Source organism: Neoarius graeffei, chromosome 8 (genome assembly GCF_027579695.1).
Source record: "Neoarius graeffei isolate fNeoGra1 chromosome 8, fNeoGra1.pri, whole genome shotgun sequence".
NCBI lineage: Eukaryota > Metazoa > Chordata > Actinopteri > Siluriformes > Ariidae > Neoarius > Neoarius graeffei.
Window position 1 is genome coordinate 9,912,394 of NC_083576.1, and position 16,511 is coordinate 9,928,904.

Genomic DNA, 16,511 nt, shown 5'->3' on the forward strand with positions numbered 1-16,511 from the left:
CATCATACACATTATCTGTATATACTTCATACCTACATACTAGATTTTCATAAAAAATTTGTATGAGGAAAATGCAAAATGGGCCACTTTCAGGAGTAAATCATACATGGCATATATATTTATTTATAAATCCTTATAAGGATTTATCCTTATATTTATAAGGATTTACTACTAAGACAGTGGTAAATTCTTATAAGTTCTTTACTGTTCTTTTTCGTATGGGAAACCAATATGGCGGCATCATGATGTTATTAAATATTGTGAAGAACAGAGAAATTATCACAAACTTTTAAACACCTTGTAATACAAAATTGAAAAATTATGTAGGAAATGCTGTAGTTAAAAGATGGCCATGGACAGAAAGGAAAAAAGAAAATTAAAAAAAAAAAAAGCTTTAGCTTCTTAGCGAAACTGTGCTGTTTAAAATCTCGCGAGATTTCTGCGTGATTTCAAACTCCTGCGCAAAGACAGTAAAGTCTCGCGAGATCTTGCGTTGGGTCAGGACGTGGCTGAAAACCAAAACAGTGTTTGCAGGAGCAGCAGAGAGAGAGATGAGCAGGATGGGGTGGGTGTAATTCGGACAGGAGAGCTTCAGATATCCCTTCACTCTGCGGCCGTGTGCGAGAAAGAGGAGAAGACATCAGTTATTCTCATTGTTTTGAGTTATTTTAGTGGATGACAGTGACTCAGCTAGAAAGGGTTGGAACATCTGTCCACATGCTGCTGTTCTCGGTCATCATCTCTGATTAAACACACACACAGACAGACAGACAGACAGAGAGAGAGAGAGAGAGAGATGGCAGAAATGGAGTCCTCTCTGGAGTTCAGCAGCTCCCTGAGCAGCTCCACACTGCCTCCTCCCCGCACCCGGATCTTTAAGATCATAGTGATCGGAGACTCCGGGGTGGGAAAGACCTGCCTCACATACCGCTTCTGCGCCGGCAAGTTCCCGGACAAGACCGAGGCCACCATCGGGGTGGACTTCCGGGAGAAGATCATCGAGATCGACGGAGAAAAGATCAAGGTGAGAGGAGGAGAAGGAGCAGAGATCGGATCTGACTTAAATCATGCCACTGGGAAGCACATTGCTGGGGGCAATGACGTCATCCTTAGTGGCTAAACAAATGACGCCACTGTCAGTGGCTGTATCTATGACGTCACCCTTAGGAGTAGGTCTGTTGCAGTGTTTTGATTTGCATGTCACCTGATCCAGGTCATCTATTAACCAGCAAACACTTTTTTTTTTTAGTTAGTTAGTTATTGCATGTGACACACACTACTGTAAGCTCACACAATCCCTCCCAGAGGCGATTATAGAGTCTGTTGTGGCCCCAAGCAAACATTTCCAGTGGGCCCTTCTGACCAGTGTTCATCACCAATATGTTGTAAATAATCTGACACCAACGAAAAATGTATGAAACCAAAGTTTTTTAAATTCCAAATGTGAAAATACAATGGGAAAGAACAATAAAAAACAAAATAAATATGCCCTCAGGCCCCGACTCTCAGGGGGCCCCAAGCAGTTGCCTGCCTTGCCTGTTCACAAGCTGCGCGTCTGATCCCTCCATCACATCAATCACAGCCCAGTGTCAGAGTGTTTATCTGCTAGTTAAAGCATTTATTCTCACAATCCAACAGTCTGATCAAAAGTATTGTTATCATATATATGAAAATCAACTATTAGGTCAGGTTTCAATACATTCGTTTATTCGTCCAATCTAGAAATACTGTAGTAGTAGCCTATCAGTAACGGTTGAGATGGGTGCTGGGACAGAATCAGAACCAGGATTTGATCAGATCCGATGGAATTTGAAGATTAGAGACGGCTTGTCTTGAAGCCTGTCATCCGTCATATCTTGTGTGTTTTTATAACTCGGCAGCAGAGATGGTAACGATCTGATACCAGCAATAAATGGGCGGCACGGTGGTGTAGTGATTAGCACGGTCGCCTCATAGCAAGAAGATTCCGGGTTCGAACCCAGTTTGCATGTTCTCCCCGTGTCTGCGTGGGTTTCCTCCGGGTGCTCCGGTTTCCCCTACAGTCCAAAGACATGCAGTTAGGTTAACATGAAGTGCCCTTGAGCAAGGTACCGAACCCCTGACTGCTCCCCGGGTGCTCTAGTGTGGCTGCCCACTGCTCTGGGTGTGTGTGCACACGTGTGTTCACTGACAATGAACAAAAACAAACAATGAAAAAAAAATCCTAACAAATTCATTTAAAAAAAGAATGAAATCCTACAACAAATACACGTTTTTTGGAACTGGAATAGAATAGAAAGCCTTTATTGTCACTGCATAAATGTACAACGAAATTTAGTTCGTCATAGGAGAGCAAAGCCGCTGTGTACATGCACGCCGCCACTCTTGGGCACTTCAGCCCTTCCCACGTTAACCTAACCGCATGTCTTTGGACTGTGGGGGGAAACCGGAGCACCCGGAAGAAACCCATGCAGACACAGCGAGAACATGCAAACTCCACACAGAAAGGCCCCGTCGGCTGCTGGGCTCGAACCCAGAACCTTCTTACCATGAGGTGACACTGCGAATGTTTACATATAAAGAGCCTTGATTGTTCTTCATGTTAGGATTGAATTTTATAATACTTTGCACTTTATATTTTCTGTATCATGTACAGTTGTGGTCAGAAGTTTACATACAGTGGCATGAATGTCATGGCAATATTTTGAATTTCAGTCATTTCTTTGAACTGTTCTTTTTCTGTTGCAGAATGATTGTACGGCATACATCTTAAAAAAAAGCCTAGAATTCAGTGCACAATTTTCTTTGGGTTTTCTGAAATCAACACAGGGTCAAAATTATACATACAGGGTCAAAAATTTACACACGCTCACTTAGGTTATTAATTCAAAGGTGCTGAAACTTCCAAAATGTCTCTTATCTTGCCAAGGCTGAGGTCTCTTTACTTCCTGTTAGTGATTATGATTGATAAGCTGGTAGCTTGTCTGTGCCTTCATAAAAAGGGTTTGTTTACAGCACTCATTAGATTGACCAACACACAGTAAAATGGGAAAGTCCAAGGAGCTCAGTGCAGATCTGAGAAAGAGGATCGCAGATGTACACAACTCCGGAATGCCTCTTGGAGCCATTTCTAAACAACTGCAAATTCCAAGATCAGTTCAAACAATTGTATCTAAGTTATTGTGAGGTGTAGTCACTTTGCTTCAAGAAAACCCAAACTGTCACCCTCAGCTGAAAGGTAATTGGTTTGGATGGTCAGAAACAACCTGGGAACCACCATAGCACAGCACAGCCCTGCCATGAACTGGAAGCTGATGGATCACTGTCTACAGTTCAGATCACCATGGACTAAGAGGCTGCTATCCAAGAAATAACCCCCTGCTCCAAAATCAACACCTTCAAGCTTAATTACAGTTTGAAGCTGACCACACAGACAAAGAAAAAGCCTTCTGGAGGAAAGCTGTATGGTCAGATGAGACAAAGATTGAGTTGTTTGGCCACAATGACCACCATGTACAGAGGGACACTGTACCAGCTGGTGGTGGTGGTAGGATCATCATGCTCTGGGGTGGTTTTGCTGCCAGTGGAACTGGTTCATTGCACAAAGTGGGTGGAATAATGAAGGAGGAGGACTACCTCAGAATTCTTCAGCATAAACCATCAGAAACTTAAACACAACTTGGGACTTGGGAGTTACAACAGGACAATGAACCCAAACACGCATCAGAGCTGGTTGTGGAGGATAAAGCAGGCTAATATTAAGCTTAAAACAAGTCCTGACTTCAACCCTAGTGAAAATATACAGACCGTGCTTACAAGTCGAGTCCATGCCAAGAAAAACAATAAATTTAATTGAACTCTACCAATTCTACCATGAAGAGTTGTGAAATATCCAACCAGAATTCTGCCAGAAGCTTGTTCATGGTAAACAAAAATGTTTGGTCACTATGAATCTTGCGAAGAGACATTTTACCCGAATATTAGGTGTGCTGTATGTATAATTTTGACCCTGTATTGATTTCAGTAAACCCAAAGAAAATTAAAACTTCTGCACCAAATTCTAGTTTTTTTTTTTTTTAATTAAAGCTGTATGCTGTACAATCATTCTGCCACAGAAAAAGAACAGTTCAAAGAAATTCCTGAAAGCCCAAATATTACCATGACATTCCTGTCACTGTATGTAAACTTCTGACCACAACGTTGTGAAAGAGTTTAACCACGTAGGCGAAGTTGTAGTTTTGTTTATGTACGCATCTTTTCCTTTATTTTTCAGTAATGTATTATTTTGAACTGCTGAGTCGTGAACTAATGGCAGTGATGTGAGCTGGTACTGGGGGTTTCAGTCTCAGTGTGAGGAGGCCTGAGTTTCCCAAAAGCATCGCAGCACAAAGATCATCGTTAAAGGGGAGAGCGAGCAGCACAATGAACACTCTCTCTCCGTCATTATCCCGTCCACCTCCCTCTGCATCACTACAGACTCTCTGTACCCCGACTCCTCCGATTCATATTCTCTCTCTCTCTCTCTCTCTCTGCTGTCTCTACTGTCTTTCCCCCACTCACAGACACTCTCTCTCTCTCTCTCTGCTGTCTCTACTGTCTTTCCCCCACTCACAGACACTCTCTCTCTCTCTCTCTCTCTCTCTGCTGTCTACTGTCTTTCCCCCACTCACAGACTCTCTCTCTCTGCTGTCTCTCTCCCACTCACAGACTCTCTCTCTCTGCTGTCTCTCTCCCACTCACAGACTCTCTCTCTGCTGTCTCTACTGTCTTTCCCCCACTCACAGACTCTCTCTCTCTGCTGTCTACTGTCTTTCCCCCACTCACAGACTCTCTCTCTCTGCTGTCTCTCCCCCACTCACAGACTCTCTCTCTGCTGTCTCTACTGTCTTTCCCCCACTCACAGAGACTCTCTCTCTGCTGTCTACTGTCTTTCCCCCACTCACAGACTCTCTGCTGTCTACTGTCTTTCCCCACTCACAGACTCTCTCTCTCTCTCTCTCTCTCTCTCTCTGCTGTCTACTGTCTTTCCCCACTCACAGACTCTCTCTCTCTGCTGTCTCTACTGTCTTTCCCCTACTCAGACACTCTCTCTCTCTCTCTCTCTGCTGTCTCTACTGTCTTTCCCCCACTCACAGACTTTCTCTCTCTCTCTGCTGTCTCTACTGTCTTTCCCCCACTCACAGACTTTCTCTCTCTCTCTGCTGTCTCTACTGTCTTTCCCCCACTCACAGAGACTCTCTCTCTGCTGTCTACTGTCTTTCCCCCACTCACAGACTCTCTGCTGTCTACTGTCTTTCCCCACTCACAGACTCTCTCTCTCTCTCTCTCTCTCTGCTGTCTACTGTCTTTCCCCACTCACAGACTCTCTCTCTCTGCTGTCTCTACTGTCTTTCCCCTACTCAGACACTCTCTCTCTCTCTCTCTGCTGTCTCTACTGTCTTTCCCCCACTCACAGACTTTCTCTCTCTCTCTGCTGTCTCTACTGTCTTTCCCCCACTCACAGACTTTCTCTCTCTCTCTGCTGTCTCTACTGTCTTTCCCCCACTCACAGACTTTCTCTCTCTCTCTGCTGTCTCTACTGTCTTTCCCCCACTCACAGACTTTCTCTCTCTCTCTGCTGTCTCTACTGTCTTTCCCCCACTCACAGACTTTCTCTCTCTCTCTGCTGTCTCTACTGTCTTTCCCCTACTCACAGACACTCTCTCTCTCTCTCTGCTGTCTCTACTGTCTTTCCCCCACTCACAGACTCTCTCTCTTTCTCTGCTGTCTACTGTCTTTCCCCCACTCACAGACTCTCTCTCTCTCTCTCTCTCTCTCTGCTGTCTACTGTCTTTCCCCCACTCACAGACTCTCCTTCTCTCTGCTGTCTACTGTCTTTCCCCCACTCACAGACTCTCTCTCTCTGCTGTCTCTCCCCCACTCACAGACTCTCTCTCTGCTGTCTCTACTGTCTTTCCCCCACTCACAGACTCTCTCTCTCTCTCTCTGCTGTCTACTGTCTTTCCCCCACTCACAGACTCTCTCTCTCTCTCTCTCTCTCTCTCTCTCTGCTGTCTCTACTGTCTTTCCCCCACTCACAGACTTTCTCTCTCTCTCTGCTGTCTCTACTGTCTTTCCCCCACTCACAGACTTTCTCTCTCTCTCTGCTGTCTCTACTGTCTTTCCCCCACTCACAGACTTTCTCTCTCTCTCTGCTGTCTCTACTGTCTTTCCCCCACTCACAGACTTTCTCTCTCTCTCTGCTGTCTCTACTGTCTTTCCCCCACTCACAGACTTTCTCTCTCTCTCTGCTGTCTCTACTGTCTTTCCCCTACTCACAGACACTCTCTCTCTCTCTCTGCTGTCTCTACTGTCTTTCCCCCACTCACAGACTCTCTCTCTTTCTCTGCTGTCTACTGTCTTTCCCCCACTCACAGACTCTCTCTCTCTCTCTCTCTCTCTCTGCTGTCTACTGTCTTTCCCCCACTCACAGACTCTCCTTCTCTCTGCTGTCTACTGTCTTTCCCCCACTCACAGACTCTCTCTCTCTGCTGTCTCTCCCCCACTCACAGACTCTCTCTCTGCTGTCTCTACTGTCTTTCCCCCACTCACAGACTCTCTCTCTCTCTCTCTGCTGTCTACTGTCTTTCCCCCACTCACAGACTCTCTCTCTCTCTCTCTCTCTGCTGTCTACTGTCTTTCCCCCACTCACAGACACTCTCTCTCTCTCTCTGCTGTCTACTGTCTTTCCCCCACTCACAGACTCTCTCTCTGCTGTCTCTCCCCCACTCACAGACTCTCTCTCTGCTGTCTCTACTGTCTTTCCCCCACTCACAGACTCTCTCTCTCTCTCTCTCTCTCTCTCTGCTGTCTACTGTCTTTCCCCCACTCACAGACACTCTCTCTCTCTCTCTGCTGTCTACTGTCTTTCCCCCACTCACAGACACTCTCTCTGCTGTCTCTCCCCCACTCACAGACTCTCTCTCTGCTGTCTCTACTGTCTTTCCCCCACTCACAGACTCTCTCTCTCTCTCTCTCTCTCTCTGCTGTCTACTGTCTTTCCCCACTCACAGACTCTCTCTCTCTGCTGTCTCTCCCCCACTCACAGACTCTCTCTCTGCTGTCTCTCCCCCACTCACAGACTCTCTCTCTGCTGTCTCTACTGTCTTTCCCCCACTCACAGACTCTCTCTCTCTCTGCTGTCTACTGTCTTTCCCCCACTCACAGACTCTCTCTGCTGTCTACTGTCTTTCCCCCACTCACAGACTCTCTCTGCTGTCTACTGTCTTTCCCCCACTCACAGACTCTCTCTGCTGTCTACTGTCTTTCCCCACTCACAGACTCTCTCTCTCTGCTGTCTCTACTGTCTTTCCCCCACTCACAGACTTTCTCTCTCTCTGCTGTCTCTACTGTCTTTCCCCCACTCACAGACTTTCTCTCTCTCTCTCTCTGCTGTCTCTACTGTCTTTCCCCTACTCAGACACTCTCTCTCTCTGTCTCTCTCTCTGCTGTCTCTACTGTCTTTCCCCCACTCACAGACTTTCTCTCTCTCTCTGCTGTCTCTACTGTCTTTCCCCTACTCACAGACTCTCTCTCTCTGCTGTCTCTACTGTCTTTCCCCTACTCACAGACACTCTCTCTCTCTCTCTCTCTCTCTCTGCTGTCTCTACTGTCTTTCCCCTACTCACAGACTCTCTCTCTCTCTCTCTCTCTCTCTCTGCTGTCTCTACTGTCTTTCCCCCACTCAGACTTTCTCTCTCTCTCTGCTGTCTCTACTGTCTTTCCCCTACTCACAGACTCTCTCTCTCTCTCTCTCTCTCTGCTGTCTCTACTGTCTTTCCCCTACTCACAGACACTCTCTCTCTCTCTCTCTCTCTCTCTCTCTCTCTCTGCTGTCTCTACTGTCTTTCCCCTACTCACAGACTCTCTCTCTCTGCTGTCTCTACTGTCTTTCCCCCACTCACAGACTCTCTCTCTCTCTCTCTCTGCTGTCTCTACTGTCTTTCCCCTACTCACAGACACTCTCTCTCTCTCTCTCTCTCTCTCTGCTGTCTCTACTGTCTTTCCCCTACTCACAGACTCTCTCTCTCTGCTGTCTCTACTGTCTTTCCCCTACTCACAGACTCTCTCTCTCTCTCTCTCTCTGCTGTCTCTACTGTCTTTCCCCTACTCACAGACACTCTCTCTCTCTCTCTCTCTCTCTGCTGTCTCTACTGTCTTTCCCCTACTCACAGACTCTCTCTCTCTGCTGTCTCTACTGTCTTTCCCCCACTCACAGACTTTCTCTCTCTCTCTGCTGTCTCTACTGTCTTTCCCCTACTCACAGACACTCTCTCTCTCTCTCTGCTGTCTCTACTGTCTTTCCCCTACTCACAGACAGTCTCTCTCTCTCTCTCTCTCTCTCTCTGCTGTTTCTACTGTCTTTCCCCCACTCACAGACTTTCTCTCTCTCTCTGCTGTCTCTACTGTCTTTCCCCTACTCAGACACTCACTCTCTCTCTCTCTCTGCTGTCTCTACTGTCTTTCCCCCACTCACAGACTTTCTCTCTCTCTCTGCTGTCTCTACTGTCTTTCCCCTACTCACAGACTCTCTCTCTCTGCTGTCTCTACTGTCTTTCCCCCACTCACAGACTTTCTCTCTCTCTCTCTGCTGTCTCTACTGTCTTTCCCCTACTCACAGACACTCTCTCTCTCTCTCTCTCTCTGCTGTCTCTACTGTCTTTCCCCTACTCACAGACGCTGTCTCTACTGTCTTTCCCCCACTCACAGACTTTCTCTCTCTCTCTCTGCTGTCTCTACTGTCTTTCCCCCACTCAGACACTCTCACACTCTCACACTCTCTCTCTCTCTCTCTCTCTCTCTCCTCACAGACACACTCTCTTTCTCTCTCTCTCTCTCTCTCTACTCACAGACACTATCTCCACACACACACACACACACACACACACACACACACACACACACACACACACTCCACTCTCACACTCTCTCTCTCTCTCTCTCTCTCTCTCCCCCCCACTCACAGACACTCTCTCTCTCTCTCCCCACTCACAGACACACTCACTCACTCTCTCTCTCCTCACAGACACACTCTCTCTCTTTCTCTCTCTCTCTCTACTCACAGACACTATCTCCCCACTCACAGACACTCTCTCTCTCTCTCTCTCTCCACTCAGACTCTCTCTCTCTCTCTCTCTCCCCCCCACTCACAGACACACTCTCTCTCTCTCTCTCTCTCTCTCTCTCTCTTCCCCACTCACAGACACACTCGGTCTCTCTCTCTCTCTCTCTCTCTCCCCCTCACAGACTCTCTCTCTGACATTTCTGTCTCTAATTTCCACCCACTCACTCTCTGTCTCTGTACCAGCCTTTTTTTCTTTCTTTCTCTCTCTTCTATTCCATACAGTTCTGTTCTTTTCTATTTTTCTCGCTTCTATATTATATTTTATTCCATGGACACGAGTGTTTTACTGGGAAATACACCGCTCGTATTTTTCATACAAGCTCCATCCAGGACATAAATCTCTACATGTCACTCGTGAGGAAATTGATGATCAATTTGTTTTGATAAATTTGGGCACTTTATTGTTTGTGAATGTGTCGATATAATAAAGAAAATCACACAAAGATATGAAGTTTATCTTCTCGTGTTGAAAAACTCCCATTTTTCAGACGAAATACATCACGGATCTGAGTGACATAATATTTCCTGATATTTCACTCCCGTGACGTCAATCCTAGTGTTTTCCCGCTGCCTAGACGTGCATTGTCAAAATAGTGAACTTGTCTTTTTTTTTTTTTTGGATGTGTCCATATAATATAATGTTACACAGTGGCGTGAAGATATGAAGATTATCTTCTCGTGTTGAAATATTTTCACTCATTCACTTCATTCTCACTCGTGATATATACGTTCATCACTCGAAGATAAACTTCCTATTTTCATGCTACTGGGTTATCGACTATATACGGGATATTTAACAGTTATTCCACGAAATCGAGTCGGACATGAGCTGATAGCCGACGAGGCGCGTAGCACCGAGTCGGCTATAAACCATGTACAACAAGATTGAGTGGAATAACTGTTCTATTCTATCCACATTCACTGGATTTTGAGAAACGGAGCATTTTTGAAAGAAATTTTCCAAATAAAAACTTTATACAAAACTTCCGACAAAATAATTTCCGCTTAGAATGTAAACAAACCGGCGAAATGTCAGGAGCAATTTGTGAAAATAATAGTTCTTGGGGAAAAAAAAGATACATTCTTACCATTAAATACTTTCATTCCATATTTTATTGCTTTTTGGGGTTTTGTTTTCGAGTAGAGTTTTTCTTTCGTCCTTGTTTGGTTCATCAACATGCGCCGCCATTTTGTTTTTCTCTACTCACGGTAGGTATATGAGCTGATATCCTAGTAATAGAGTAGCCAGTCAGCGTATGAACTGCCTTTTGTACAAGTTCTTGACCGTTGCCTCGCTCTCCCTGTCTTCCAGGTGCAGCTGTGGGACACGGCGGGTCAGGAGCGTTTCCGGAAGAGCATGGTGCAGCACTACTACAGAAACGTTCACGCCGTGGTGTTTGTGTATGACGTGACGAGCGCGGCGAGTTTCCGCAGCCTCCCGGCGTGGATCGAGGAATGCCGGCAGCACGCGCTCGGCCACGAGGTGCCCCGGATCCTGGTGGGCAACAAGTGCGACCTCCGCCACGCTGCTCAGGTGAGCACGGAGGTGGCCCAGCAGTTCGCCGACGCCCACTCCATGCCTCTGTTCGAGACGTCAGCTAAGAGCCCACAGGGAGGGAGCAAAGACAGCGATCACGTGGAGGCCATCTTCATGACGGTGGCGCACAAGCTGAAGTCGCAGAAGCCGTTGGTGCTGAGTCAGCCGGCTAACACGGTCATGCTCAGGGGGCGGGATCAGGACGAGGAGCAGCAGCAGCAACACGGGAGCTGGGGCTGCACCTGCTGGAGGAGCTAGTGAGGGGCGGGGCTAAATCGGTCTAAAAGGGAAGTAGTGACGAGTGTAAAGGATTCGAAATCTACAAGATCGGAGGTTGCAAAATGGACGGATCATCAAGGACAAAGGATAACGACGCTGATGCTGATGCTCCCCACTACAGTATCTATACCCGGACTGAACCCTACACACCACGGAAACGCTTAACTCGAGGCTCAATCTCAATTTAGCATTCAACATGAGCGAAATGACTCGGAATAACGTTCTACGTTTTTGCAGGCAACATCATAGATAAAGCAGCTTCTCAAATCATTCGACGCTCAAGACTCCTAGAGAACACACTAACCGAGAAAGACACGCATGCAAACACAAACACAACACGAGGAAACGTAGATTATGGATAAACACTTGATCCCAGTGACAGAAATCGGTGTTTGCTCGTATAATTTTGTCTTTGTAATCCACGTGGTACATAAACAGAATGACCTTAGTATAAAGATGCATCACAGGGTTGCGTTCATCACGAAACTCCGAGCACCTTGCTTTCGAATATTACCGTACGCTGAAGAGACGTCGTATATCATAACCGGAAATGAGGAGTTAAATTTTTTGTTCTGGGAAAAAAAAAAAAAAAAACGTTGTGTCTAATATTCGTAACATCGTTTAAGCCACGTCTAAGTGCTCGACAAATCTCGTGAAATAATTACCGACTTTAATCATTCGGGATTTTTTTTTTTTTTTAAATCAGGATATGAATGAAATAAGATTTACAGTGATGCAAAGCACTGATGTTATTTGTACGGCATCGTTTATATTATGATCAATACCTTGGCCAGTATTTGATCTGAAAATGATCAATGACTTGCGTCCTGGAGACTGTAAACGTGATTGACCGTAAACGTTCCTGTGCTGCTTTCCAAACGAGACGGATTTCTGCTGAGAATGTACGGCACTTCGAAGCGGCTGCTTCCGTATTGTTCAAAATGGAAATGTCTTTTTTTTTTTTTTTTAAATACCAGAACATCTATAACGTCAGTCCAGTCCAGTAAAAACATCCGTCACTCAGTGATCCCAAAAAACAGGTTTCCGTTGAGCCATTTTGGAAGCCCTTCGAGCTGGAACACAGTGTTGACGTCAGTCGTGATGGATGTTTGGTTAAGAGCCGATGGAGGTGTTGTGTTCATCCAAGATCGTCCAAGGTTCTCTCGGGTATGATGGATAGACTATCGCCAATAATCGAACGTTTATCCAGTTTATAAGGAATTTTGCTTGGATTCAAGGTCAAACGTCTGAAAAGATTCGACGACTTCTTGGAACAGGAAGCATCTCATCCCTACCAAGTTCTCCATGTTCGTTAATTAGTAATTTCCCATCACTCTATCTCCAGGAATGCGTTATTGACCTTGTTTCCACTCTTTGCTACGGTTTCCATTGTTAAATCATAGCTAGCTTATTCTCCGCGTCCGTATTTCCAGTTCCTTGGCACTTAACCTGTTTGCTTTCCTCGAACGTGTACTCTTGAACTCTGTGTACTGTAATTCTTCAGAAACATGGACGCCAAATTACAACTAGCATTACTAACTTGTTTTTTTTTAAAATACAAACAATTCAAAATGATGAAGAAGAGCGTCAACATATTTTCTTTGAAAATGCCACAGCGGTGGCGGCAAAATTACCAAGAAGAGACTCTGCTATGTGTCGTGTTATGCTGTAATTATAGCATTTTAGCATCAACTGCTAGCATGAGTTATGTCATATTTAAAAAAAAACACTACAAACTATGAGGTGTTGTTGGATGGAAAGATGGAGACGTTACGGATACCACAAAAGTGGGCCGATGATGAAGTACTGTGTGCTAGTTAAAGTTGAGCATCGCTAATCATAATTATTTAGCTAGGTCTGTATTTCTACTTTGTTTTTACTCTGGTAAAGAAAAATGAATAAGGATTCAGACGAAAGTGAGTGATTTTCGAGGCCTGGCGCTGTTTTAAGCCAAAACAACAAGAACAGAACCAAAAAAAAAAAAAACCAGACGTTACCAGAGTTCTGTGTAGGGACTAGGATGCTAGCTATAGTAAACAAAATGACACTTAGCTACCGAGCTACTTAGCGACATTATTCAGTTATGAGTCAGTAAAACATAGGCTATACGAAGCATTTGTTATTTTTAAAGACAAAGAAAATCTACATTTGTAGTACGGTAGTGTGTTGTAGGACTGTAGGGACACTCTGGGGACGTGTGTATCCTGCGACACTATAAAACACTAGCCGACAGCGAGCATGGCGTTCTTATTATGTTACTCACGCAGCAGGGTACAGTATCAGCGTCTCGCTCATCCTGCAAGCTTTCAGGACGACTGAGAGAGCAAATGTGTGTGTGTGAAGTGAGTGTGTGCTACTGAATGCACGCCTGCTTTCCGGATCGGAACCGTGGCTTGTTTTTCCTTCCCTCGTCGCCGCTACAGCAGGTCCTGTGGTGCGCGCTTTACAAACGCCTGGACGGTTCTAACCCGGATCGTTCTTTAGTCTCGGGTTGAAGTGATGTGATGTGATGTGATGTTTCTCTGACTGCCATGAACATCGACATCAGTTTTGCACAAATAACAAAGAAATGAAGCATGTGTTGGACCATCCCAAAAGTTTGCACCCCCCCGCCTGGATGGATTTCACTATTCATCTCTAAACAATAGAGAACTCCAGCTGCCAATCTTTATCCTGTTGGCAAAAATACACCAGAACACCAATAACAAGCCAATCGACATGTGATTAGAGTAGAATAGAATGATTGACTCTCTTATTAATACAGTAGTAATGCTCTTTTTCTTCCTCTCTCTCTGGTCTCGTCTCAACTCCAGATTTCCTGCTCGAAAGATCAGCCTTCACGGTAAACAAAGAATTCCTTGATGTGAAATAAAAATCTTTCGACTTTAGACATATCAGACAAGCACCTACCCTCACCAGCCACTTTATTAGGAACCCCCATCCATCCATCCATCGTGCTGTTTTACGCCATTCTCTAATCAGCCGATCCCTCGACAACAGCACGATGCATCAAATCTCACGCGGATCCAAATCAAGAGCTTCGGTTAACGTTCAGAATGTTCACACGTCAGAACGGGACAAACTCTGATCTCGCAGTCAAGTGCGACTTTCTTTCACTGTGCCATGGGTGTTGGTTTGAGCCAAATGATTTATGAGGTTTAAGTATTTCAGAAACTGGTGATCTCGTCCTGGGGTTTTCACACACAACAGGATGGTGCGAAAAACAAACAAAAAAACCCATCGAGTCAAGCGAGTGAGGGACAGTTCCGTGGGTGGAAATGAACGCTTTGTTGATCAGAGAGGTCCGAGGGAAAACGGACAGGTTCGAGGTGGTTCGAGCTTTTTTGCCAGGAAGGATATAGCGACTCCTATATAATCCCTCTTTACAACCGTGATGAGTAGAAAAGCATCTCGGCATGCGACAGAAAACAGAAGAGCAGGTTGAGTTCCACTCCTGCAGCCAAGAACAGGAATCTTAGACTCGATCACAAGTTCCTATTAAAGTGGCCAGTGAGTGTATGTTTACAGGTAACTATACACTCTTAGAAAATAAACCAACGGCTTGTCACTGGTGCAGGACCTTCTAAGGTACTTATTTGTACTCTTTAGGAAAAAATATGTACCTTTTTGACTTTATGGTTACCTTGAGGTCCGATAATGAGTCCTAGAGGGCACGTTAGTGCAGCTTAGGGGACAGAAATGGATTCCTCCTGTAGCCCTAGGTCACTGAAAATTGGTACATGGTGGTGAAGAAAATAGCACTTGTATGGAATCAATTTTGTGCCAAAATGTTCATACAATACTTTTGAAATATCAAACAAAAACGACAAATCAAAATACAAAAAAAGAACAAAGTGTCAATTTTTTTTAGACTGGCAAACAAATTATTCGTGTAATCGTGCAAAATATCAGTCTATTACTCTTCAGAAACCTTTTATTTTTGTTCCGCGTCTTTCTCAGTTTTGTTTGCCGTAATTTATTTTGGTTGCGATTCCAGCTTTCTCGTTTGCGCTCCCTGACTTTTTGCTTGCAGTTTTGGCACAAACTTGACGCGTGGGTGGGCTGTCCAGGAACGCATTCCCATTGGCTAACTTGTGTTTGACTGACAGCTGCGCTCAGCCATTCCCTACTTGGATTCTGGCGGACTGTTTGCCGAGTGACCGATCCATTGACGGTAAACAAGGATCGAGTGGACTTCAGTGGCGACTATGATACTGAATTTACACTTTGTTGAATTAATTCAATATCATAGTCGCCACTGAAGTCCACTCCATCCTTGTTTACCGTCAATGGATCGGTCACTCGGCAAACAGTCCGCCAGAATCCGAGTAGGGAATGGCTGAGCGTAGCTGTCAGTCAAACACAAGTTAGCCAATGGGAATGCATTCCTAGACAGCCCGCCCACACGTCAAGTTTGTGCCAAAACTGCAAGCAAAAAGTCAGGGAGCGCAAACGAGAAAGCTGGAATCGCAACCAAAATAAACTACGTCAAACAAAACTGAGAAAGACGCGGAACAAAAATAAAAGGTTTCTGAAGAGTAACAGACTGATATTTTGCACGATTACACGAATAATTTGTTTGCCAGTCTAAAAAAAATTGACTTTTTGTTCTTTTTTTGTATTTTGATTTGTCGTTTTCGTTTGATATTTCAAAAGTATTGTATGAACATTTTGACACAAAATTGATTCCATACACTTGTGGCCAAAAGAGGAGAAAAAAACAGATTATTGACGATAAGGTGAAACAGGTGTACAATATTGTCAGTTCAAACACTTTTTTTTTTTTTTTTAAAGATATTTTTTTGGGCTTTCTTGCACCTCCATTGGATAGGACAGTGTAGAGACAGGAAACGAGCGGGAGAGAGAGAGACGGGAAGGGATCGGGAAATGACCTCGGGCCGGAACCGAACCCGGGCCGCCCGCATTCACGGCACGGCGCCCCAACCACCCGAGCCACGACGCCCCAAAACACTTTTATAACTAATTTAAATGGTGTTGTTAACACTGAGCGCTATATAAAATCTGGAGAGCTCAGAGCCTATTCCCTGCTGTAGAGACGAGTGAAGCCATCTTGCTGCTCACATCGTGTGTATTTGGTTTGTTTGTTAAACCGTCGTATCCGATCAAATTTGCCCCAAGAAAAGGATCTTCTGACTTTTTTCCCCCTTTCATTCCCTCCTCTTATTTTCTTAACCTTACCCCATTCCTTACATATCTTTATAGCATATTGTATATTGTTTTTTCCTTTTCCAGTCCAGTCTCTGATCATTTTTTTTGAATGGCTTTTACTGCTATAATTTTTTAAATGGAGAGTACAGTTTTTCTCTTATGCAGTGTATCTTTCTCTTGTATATTTCATATCTATCAGGCTGTATGATATTTCCTTTCTGTTGAGGACAGTTGTTGAAACAGGATTATTTTCTCATGTTATTTGCCATTTTCACTTCTTCATTCTCTCAGTCATGTCTTACCAGTATTTATTGGTCACAAGCTGTATGAATATTGTGACAGTGAATTCTGTGACCAATAAATACTGGTAAGACGTGACTGAGA

At 44.8% G+C, this 16,511-nt stretch overlaps 1 protein-coding gene across 1 annotated transcript; it reads left to right on the forward strand.

Moving 5' to 3' along the window:
* Positions 1 to 523: 523 nt before the first annotated feature.
* On the forward strand, positions 524 to 14,753 carry rab33ba (RAB33B, member RAS oncogene family a). Its single transcript, XM_060927273.1, has 2 exons — positions 524 to 1,024; positions 10,455 to 14,753. Exons 1-2 carry the CDS (start codon positions 797 to 799, stop codon positions 10,935 to 10,937), a joined length of 711 nt encoding a protein of 236 aa, XP_060783256.1. The 5' UTR covers positions 524 to 796; the 3' UTR covers positions 10,938 to 14,753.
* Positions 14,754 to 16,511: the final 1,758 nt, after the last annotated feature.

Excerpts from the sequence above, each read along its gene's own strand:
- rab33ba (XM_060927273.1), top strand. The coding sequence starts at position 797 with ATGGCAGAAATGGAGTCCTCTCTGGAGTTCAGCAGCTCCCTGAGCAGC. Across the intron at positions 1,025-10,454 it reads TCGACGGAGAAAAGATCAAG|GTGCAGCTGTGGGACACGGC; the intron begins GTGAGAGGAGGA and ends CCTGTCTTCCAG.